General features: G+C 41.9%; 1 protein-coding gene across 1 annotated transcript; it reads right to left on the bottom strand.

The window, feature by feature from the left end:
- Nucleotides 1-261: 261 nt before the first annotated feature.
- Nucleotides 262-2915, bottom strand: CREBL2 (cAMP responsive element binding protein-like 2; the record flags this gene model as incomplete). Its single annotated transcript, XM_009583700.1, has 3 exons — nt 262-713; nt 1450-1597; nt 2718-2915. Coding segments are annotated over 3 exons (348 nt in total), but the record flags the coding sequence as incomplete, so codon positions are not given.
- Between the last annotated feature and the right edge of the window lie 7214 nt (nt 2916-10129).

Here is a 10129-nt window from a genome sequence, read left to right on the forward strand (position 1 = left end):
GGAGATGGCAGTTGTTCCACTGCTGGAAGCAAGGTGGAGGGACATGACTGTCTTACCGGGAGCACGGCAGGTGGGAAATACATCCTGCCAAAGAAGTATGGGCAGAAGCAGGGAATATATCTGGTACCTCTCTTTAAGAGTCCCAGTAACATAAAAGACATGCTGCATTATAAAAGGATGCTGAAAGCAACACCTTTATTTAGGTTACAAATTACATTACTAAAAACCTTCTTACTGAAAGCTTTTGATCCAGTTCCTTCTCCTCGACCTACAGTACTCCATTTGGCTTTAGCAAAGCTGTTACGAGATCCTCCTCTTTTTTTTGACAGAACCTCTCAGACTCCCACAACGGTTACCAACCACGTAACTACTGACCACAAAGCCAGTCTAATTCTGGGCTCTGACACAAAAGCAGCCCCCATCTGTTTCGGGGAATGCCCAAAAGCTGCCAGCTGTATTTGGGGAAGGTGGTATAGAGAAAGGAAGAACAAGGCTCCGCTTATACAAACACCTATCACCCCCAACGCCCCACTCCATGCAGGCTCAGGAACACCAGAATCAAAGAGTTTCATGTGGGGAGGAGTAAAGAGAAGACAGCAGGCTGGGATCCTTCCCCCTGCACCCAGGGATGCATCCACTTCTCTGACAACAGCATTCTTCTGCTAGCTATCAAGCTATTTCTGCTGCAGTGCGGAAGGTTCTGCATTGGCCTCCTGTGAATGATGCACCATGGGGGAAGATTGTTACAGTTACAAATGTGGTTTTCACGTTGTTTCTTAAAAACATAAAGATAGGAATTCATATTTTTCAAAAATTTACAGTAAAGTGTAACTTAACCTGCAGCATGAAGTATTTCAAAATTAGAAGATGTGAGATATGGAATTGCCCGTACTACACCTTAACTCTGTTCCTTTGCATGTATGTATCAGGAATATGATTTTATATCACATGATCTTTCCATCTTTCAGTCCCCAGGAGAACCTTATTTCATTCCCTGGACAAGCACAAATGAGGCAGAAAGAAGAATCCATAGGAAATCCCAAGTCCAGCATTTCTCACTTTTGAGTGCTTGCAGCTAGAATAATGTTTTCTTGACGGAGTTTTTAAAATTCAATTACGTTTTATGTGCTCCATTTACCTTGCATTAGGAAAACAGAAAATGCTGTAAAAGATTAAGGTCTCAGGTCTTCACAGGTCTCCGCAGGCCTTGGTGAAACACAAAGATTGAGTCTTTTTTTAAAATAACTGCCCAGCTTCCTAGCTAGTGTAATTCCTGTGTTGTCCATGTAAACATTACACAGAGTCTTTGTACCACCCACTAAGCTCTTTGCTTCAATCAACTATTTGTGCCCAAAAGCACATCCTTATGTTTCTTCCTACACCACAGCCATCCTCCTACGCCACAAAAGATGTAACAAAATCGGAATTAACCATAGGCTGGATACTCACAGGGATTGCCGCTGTTTGCTTCTGTCTTCCCAGCCTTGGCAAGTTTGATTGAGTTCTGCTGTGCTTTGCCCTGCTCCTCTCCAGTTAGCAGGGCTTTTATTTCAGAGGGGATTTTCCCTTGGTCCATCGCCATGCACCACTGCTTGTACTGAAATATGCAAACACATTAGGCATTAGCAAACTGCCAGGATCACATTAGCAGACAAAACAGAGCTGTAATCTTTCCTTTCCGGTATATTCATTTAAGGTTTGAATTTACTGGGCTGAAGCCTCTTACAAAACTGCAGAGCACTAATGAGCTAAGCACGTGTCCATGGTTGCATACCTGGCCTCAGTAAATCCTGTTTCAGCCGATAAACTGCTACTCAGTGGCAGTACTAGACACAATACTGTAATTATTAAACAACATGGAACACTTTGTGCATTTTCTCGCTGCTGGCGTGCCAGAATACCGTTCCAGTTCATGGCCTATTAAAAACAAATATTTCACATGACTCTGGGTCTGATTGACTATTAAGAGGTCCTTTCTGATTGTGCAAGGCACGGTTACAGCACATGTACTAGTTCCCTCATCTTAAATTCTTCATTGGCAAACCCTGAAGCACACCGAAAAACCTGTGGTCAGTTGGCTGACTTTCCACCCAATCCTAACCCTTGTGGTGATTAGCCCTGCCTGTTCAAACAAACCTAACGCAAGGTCAAGGCAATATCCTCAGCTCCAGTGAAATTTCAATGGCATCTCAATATCACTGAGGAGCTGAGTCTGTATTTCCAGATGAAACATTCTCATTGGTTAATGCAGCTTATTTGGCCAAGACACCCATCTTATACATGCTGAAACACAGGACAGCTGTGGAACCCTCTACACAGGGAGTATTCTGCAAGAATCAACCCCCCCAACAGAGACAAAGGCAATGACATACTGTGGATTTATGTCTCCCTTGATATTTTAACACATCTCTTTCCACACTCTACCTCTTTCTACCTCTATCAGAGGTTTTCCAAAACAAACATTTCAAACAGAACAGACTCATAAGCAATGGCACTTTCTTTGCTTGCTTCCAGTTCAAAACCAGCAGATGACTTGCGACATGGGGTTCATATTTAACACACAAAGTAGGCAAACAGCTGAGTGCATCTGTTACTGATGTTTTGATACCTTATGGCTAGCCAAATCCCACTCTCAGTCACAGTGATTTCAAGAACAAATGTCCACAAGGGCAGGTCCCAAATAATACCAAGGGTTAGGTTAAATGATAGTTTCTTACCATTTCAAGCTCCTCTCTAAGAGCGCAGATGGCTCGCTCTCTGCTTGAAACCAGCTCTTCCAGGTACTGGTACCTCAACTTCTTCCTGGCTCTGCACTCTCTTGCACTCTGACGACTTCTTTCAAGCTTTGCCTTCAAGTCTATTTTGGCTGGTTTACGACCTCGCTTGCCTGGTTTCTTTACCTTGCCTCCGACCACCTGGAAAGGAAGGGTAGGTTAAAGATCCTGTTCTGCAGAGGGAATGCTGGAGCCATGTCATCGTGCCTACTAGGTGTCTGAAGTAGAAAATTTTGCATATACTTTCACTGATTCTAAGCAATAGAGGAAAGATGTAGCTTGTTTAGGGGGCTGATGTATCAAGTTTTCAGTGACATCAAAAACAAAAGGGAGGGATATGACTTCAGTATGAAGTCAGTGCTTACACAGTCCTATTGTAAATGCTACTAATCTGATTTGGACGAACAGCATCACAGAAGAGTTGAGCTTGGCAGGGACCTCTGGAGGTCATCTGGTCCAATCCCCCCTACTCAAACAGGGCCACCTAGAGCCAGTTGCCCAGGCCCATGTCCAGACAGCTCTTGAGTATCTCCAGGGAGGGAGACTCCACAAGCTCTCTGGGCAACCAGCGCTCGGTCACCCTCACAGTAAAAAAATGTTCCCTGATGTTCAGAGGGACCCTCCTGTGTTTCAGTTTGCATCCATTGCCTCTGGTCCTGGCACTGGGTTCCACTGAAGAGAGCCTGGCTCTGTCCTCTTTACACCCTCCCCTTCAGGGATTTGTACACACTAATGAGGTCCCTGAGCCTTCTCTTCTCCAGGCTAGATGGTCCCAGCCCTCTCAGCCTTTCCTCACAGGAGAGGTGCTCCTTCATCATCTTAGTGGCCCTTTGCTGGACTCTCTCCAGTAGCTCCATTTCTCTCTTGTACTGGGGAGCCCCGAACTGGACACACTACTCTAGATATCTAGGAGGATATCTGGACACCTAGGAGACAGAGATGATCAGTCAAATTCGTAGCAAAAATGTTTTATTATTACCAACAACTCCTGCCCTAATATAGTGTTTCTAGAGTTGGCAAGTATTATGGAGTTTAACGCTTTCATTTGGAAGAAAAAAATATTTATTTATATCAACATAATCCAAAACTTAGTTTTGCTGCAATAAAGTGACCATAGTTTCAGCCTACTCGAAAGATGAAACTTGTCACAATTACTCACTAGCCATGTGAGCTTCCTCAGTCCTGATTTCTTTCAAAGGAATTTTTACTAAACAGGGTGCTCAGTTACACCGAGTCCTACCTCTGCTGCCTCTATTCCAGTTTTACCTAACCACTCTGGCCACGTTTACCTTTAAAACAATACTACACAGCCTGGAAAATTGTCTCCTCATGCAACCTGTCCCAATGTTCAACTCTCCCAGCACCTAATTTACATCTCCCTTGCAGAACTGTAACCCCCTAGTTTCTTGTCCTATGGACTGCAGGTTTTGCAATCATTTTCCCCTCTTCTTTGTGGCTCCTTTTTTACAGGTCAGAAAGCTTCTCTTGCTACAAATAAAAAGGAAGGGAATAGTTTCCTCAGTGTTTACTCTATGCCTCACCACCCAAATATTTTACTCTTAACGTGAGAGCATGGCACATGAAAGTCTTAAATATGGTCTGAAACTCAGTATGCTGGCCATCAGGTAGTATCGCCCGGTAAGCATTACATCAGCCACACACCCCACCTCCCCTCTGAAGTGAGGATTTCTCTTTATTTGCATTCTGACCACACTGTTTGAATGGAGGGGGTGTGGAGAAACACACCTAACACACACACCTACATACAAGAATTTCACTGCTGGCTTAGTGTTTCACCATACTGTGTATAGATGGTACTTTTTCTAACAGTGTTCAAAATACCAGAGTTCATAATAAAAAAGGCACTTTTTACTGTGTGATGCTACAAAATAAGTCAGCTTTGACATTCAAAGAAGTCACTTGTTCTACAAACTTAGTAGGCTGCAATAAAAACAATAACATAGTGAACTGATGTGCTAGAATGAAGAAAAAAAAGGATTATACAATTGAGCCCATTCTTTCTTTGGAAAGTGAGTCAACAATCACATGCCAATATAATCCTACCCTCTCTATATTGCCTCTCCTAATATATCCAGATGTAGCTGCCTACCATAAGCAAATGGAGGAACAGAAAGTACTGAATGGACATCTAGGGATAATGAAACAAACATAATACTTTCAGAAAAGCAAAGAAGAAAAAAAGAAAAAAAAAAATCAATCTCTTTTACATTTGAACTGCTGAATACAGTTTGAACAATTCATTCACTCCACCAAGGTGCTCTCCTTAAGATCTTCTAGTTCAGATACTATATTCACCAAAATAGTATAAAACTAAACAGCCATGGCCAAGGGGGAAAGAAGCTCCAAAGAAAGGAAAGCAACTGTCCCCTTTTGGGCATGACAAGCACAGCTCTGTCCTCTCACGGAACCACACTCATATTTCTGCATAGTGTCTTTTATACTCCTAGCTCAGTAGGAGTTAGGAGTACACATAGTCTTCCCAGGAGGGGCTGTAGGCACTCACAATTTGCTATCTATTATTACTTGCACTTGAAAGATTTCTGGATATTACATTATACACCACAGCCAAAGTACTTCAGTTCTCAAAGACTTTTATCGCTTGAGGTTTTTCTGTGCAAATGGAAGATAGTTTAAAGTAAATCTTTGAATTCAAGAGCTAGATAAGGTCTTGTAGAGACATACACTCCAGCTCTCTTACAAAAACCACCTTTGCCACTCTTTGAGCTCTCACCCTCTAGAACAGTGGGCTAGCACTCGAGGTTGGGAGTCCCAGCACACCACATACTGCTCTATCAACAAAATAATAACTCGAGTCTTAGTCCCGTGCATGTCACAGCCATGCCCTTTCACCAGAACATCAGGCAGGTGGATAGTTGCTACCACGCTGTTTCTCACAACCAGCAAGTTAAAACTACATGGAAATAGCACCCAACCTTTCCACAGCCAGCATCTTGGGCAGGCACCAGCATTGAAAAGCACTCACAAGCAGCACAGGTTCACAACAGTTAAATCCATCCAACACCACAATCTCATAAAATAATTTCTTTTTAAGGACCTGTTATTTTAAAGCATCTTGTGTATGCTTACATGTAGCTGATGCCTTTTTCAAGGGAGGGGTCACATCAACACAGAAAACATACAAAGGGCAAGGGAGAGTGGATTGTTACGTCAATAAGATATCAAGTGAGCTCGTACAAACTCTGAATTGAAAGGAATGTTTTATGGGCAGATCTAGAGACGTGGACATAAAACAGTTAAAGGCACTTTGTAGGCTGCAAGGAAATTAGACACTGGTGTAGACTGCTTTGCACGTAGCAACAGCATCCTGGATCCACCATTATCAATTAACAGCTCTCCCTTTAGTCACTCTAGAGAGCTTTCTACAGATAGGTGTACCAATTGCTCTCTCTCCCCCAAGATCTTTTACCACTGCAGCAGCCCTGCACACAAGCTCTCTTATGTCAGGAAAAAGGCTTGTACCTCTTGGGTCATTGCTTGCCAATGCTCTCACCACCAGGACTATGGAAATAATGCAAAGCTTCCTTCACTTTTAACTCTGACTTTAAGCAGCAAGACCCTAATAATCTGCCTTGCCACCATCCCAAAAGACTCATACTGTCTTCGTGGATCCTGAACTGGAGTTCACCATACAATTAGGCATCACCCTGCACAGCTAGCTCGGTAAGCGATTTAATCAAATCCTGCATCCTTAACAGTTTTTCCTCCCCAATATTTAGAAGCTCCTGCTGTAACCTTAAGCAACTGAGCTGGGGAAAAAAGGCCTGATAAATCCTTTGCCACCATCCCACATTACCATATCTCCCCAGCTTCTAGTTATGTTTGCCTACTCAGTTGCTATGCTAATGTGACAGAAAGAAGACAAAGCAGAAGTGCTAGTTGATGTTGAACATGGCAGCAGACCAAGAAAAAACAAGCAAGCAAACATTTTTTATTCCCTTTGTATTCCTCGGGAGTTTTTAAAGGGATGGGATCTATTAACATTCAGCAGTAGACATTTGTTTTTTTTCAGGGAGTCATATATAATCAAGACCCAGAACAATATTAATCATAAAATTTGTCATAGAAATATTAATAATGACATGCACTTGTCAGAAATCTGATCAAGCTCCTATTTCAGTTCACTCAGACTTGAGAAAATAGAAAAACATAACTCCCTCCCTTTTTAATACAGTACTTAGGTCATAACGTCATTCTTGCCTGGCATCAGTTTTCAGGTACAAAATTATTTGACCTGGAATTGGAAATAGCTGCAATTACTTGCCCTGATACAGAAAAAAGCCCTCAGATTTCTGGATTTTTTATTAGAGGGATTCAGCAAAATTCTACAGAAGCACTGCCAGATTGCATGATAGAGAGGTCCTTCTCTGGAAGGAGACACAAACACAATACGGCCACTAGCATCCACACCCCCCGAGGAACTGAGCCACTCGGCTAGAAGATTGTGATAAAGCTGGCCTCACCATGACATCTGCAGGTTTTGAACAATTTGGCAGATTAAAACAACACTATCTGAAGCACTGTTCAGCACTATTGATCAGCAATGCTGATCGCATTGACCAGTTCAGCATCTTCCAGCAGCTCTCAGTTCATTCACAGATAAAGAAGTAGCTCTTCAGTGCTCCATCAACCAGTACTTGAGATCCAGCTCAAGGAATCATCTTAAGCAGACTCTTGGTTGCATTAGTGGCTGAAGGTGGTAGGTGTGCAGAATTTAAGTTAGCATGGAGCTGATGATCATCTACTGAATTTATATAAAACAATAAAAATTATTAGCAAGAAATAAAACCTACGCACAGTATTCATTACAGTAGGGGGGGAGGAACCTATTCACGCTTGAAAACATTTTCTCAAAATTAGTAATCAAATTAAGTTAGTCACAAGTCTCCTAATAAAGATGAAGTTATCTGATCTGCTAAGTCACAGCATACCAGTTACAGTAGCAGTATATAACTCAGCTAGAAAATATGCTGGTTATTCCTCCATTGTATGACATTTTATATGCTTTACAAAGATTATTTAGTTAACTTTCACTGGCAGACAAAATGCATCCGATAATGATCTAAAAAGTAAGATATTATTTAGTGAGCAAACACTTTAAGACTTAAGCAGATATGTCAATAGAAATTAATCCTAAAAGTCTAATCATAAAAAAATGATTAACGTACTAGGAAGGTAATCTTTAGCACAGAAGTGTAAACAAAACTATCTTTGCTGAAATGTCTATCTTTTAAAAAGCATAAACTAGGAATAAATATCGAGTTTTCAGAAAGTGTTACGCAGGTGTCCACAAGTCAAGATGGGTAATCATTAACGTTCAGGGTAGGAATCACTACTTCGACTCTGCAGCAATCAGCCGGATGCCACCTTACTGCGCAACAGGTGAGAGTCCTCCTCTTCCCCCCAGGAAGGACTTACAGCCTCACACATGGAAGCGCGTCCACCCACACACCATATGCGTTCTCCCAGTTTATACTAATAGAACCCAGGCACTTCTTTAAACCTCTCTCTATTGGAGCTTGAAACAGGCAACAAGGAGCTTGAAACATGGTCAACTAACACTATACTACATATATCCTCCTAGCCTACTGCAAACATGAAATAAAACTGTCCTATGGGGTTTAAGCTCATCCATTTTACTTGCCCATTGCAAATGTGAGAAAGTGGATGTGTCGTCGGAGCGATGCTGAGCAACGACTTGTTAAAACATTTGACGATTTGAAATTGCCCATCTCAAATTATAACCAAAGCTATTTAGGTTTTATATTTCCAAGCAAGCAGCAATGAGAACATCTTACGTTCGGACATGAATCTGGATGGAAGAAGTCTCCAGCACTTTGCAAACCTGTGTACTCTGAAAAAGTCCTGAAGGATGAAAACGCAGTAACCCACCTCCGTAACAACTGAGGTTATTATGAAAACAGATCCTGTGCTTCGCTCTCCGCGCTAGCTCTCAGTCCCTGCTGCGGCATTCAAAGCATTCCTCAGAGTCGATTCCAGGATCGCCTGGGAGATCGCCCCTCTCTCTGCGATCCCGGTCGCCCACAACAGCGAGGGTCACAGCCAGAGATGTGCTAGACGACATCTCATGAATGAAGACCCATCAAGCCCTCTATTTTAAGCACAAGTTTTCACATCTGACTTGCTCCCACACTCCCTCCAAGGGACGTCTGCATCCCCGTAATTATGACTTACAGCAAAATTCCCCTCAGGATCACACAAGACCAGGTGTTTGATTTTCAAAGCTAGGCAGTGGGGAAAGCGGCACGAGTCCTCGTGAGCAGCATTTCACTGTGGCCTTCCCCTGCCTCGTCACCAAGTGCTCCCCCAAAACGGAAAGGCTGTGTGAACACCAGAGCAAGACATCGACAGATGCTCGATCCATAAATATAAATGCACCATACGAACAGCTTATCTGAGGGCTTGCTTTCTCAAACTCAGTTAACACCTGAAAACTCTCTGACCGTACCTATTTAAAGGCTTTTCTTTCACTTCACACATTGCAAGTTTGTGGAAGTTTAGAAATAGTCAGACCTCAAGAGCAATGTCCTTGCCCAAGGCCCTGGCACCAGCCTGATGGAAAGCAAACAATCTGAGCTGGAGACCGGCTTTCAACAGCAACAGCCTCTTCTATAGGTATGAAGGAGTTTGCTTCTTCGTTTAGAGGATGCAGCAATTTATTTAGAAGCAAAAGAAAGCCAACAACCAAGAACCAGTCTGTTCAAAGTTGAGAAACTAACCTGGAATTAGAACAAGTGCAATAGATTGAGATCTACTCTTTTAAAAATCTGAAGAGTGGACTGTTTTATTGTCATCAGAACTGGATAACAAAAGGTTTTCCTAAGCCTGCTTTTTTACCTTCCTTTGTATATCCAACACATACAAGTATTTGCCTTGAACAAGCAAGGCATTTTAAAAAGCTGTTGGGTGCATTTCACTAAATTTTCATTCCCATTCAAAAAAGTAATCAATTACCACGTTCCACTGCTAAGATTAAGAATGATGCACTACACTTTTTTTTTTTTTAAAATCCCACTTTAAATTTAAAAATACCATTTTAAATATAATATTTGTCTCCAAAAGGCACTTTTTGTTAAAACTCAATCTACTCGTTCATGTTTTGGCTCAGTTAAGCGTATTTTTGAAGAAAAATACATTTCATCTAAACTTTTCGAAAACTAAAGCTATCTTTTCCTTACAGGACAAGAGTATCTGTAATAAAAGAGGGCAATCCCAAACTTTGGTGGTGGTGGTGGTTTGGTTTTTGTTTGCTTGTTTTTAATTTCACTGGAATAACAAAAAAGTGATCTAATGTT

The sequence above is a fragment of the Fulmarus glacialis genome, unplaced genomic scaffold, assembly GCF_000690835.1.
Source record: "Fulmarus glacialis isolate BGI_N327 unplaced genomic scaffold, ASM69083v1 scaffold14038, whole genome shotgun sequence".
NCBI lineage: Eukaryota > Metazoa > Chordata > Aves > Procellariiformes > Procellariidae > Fulmarus > Fulmarus glacialis.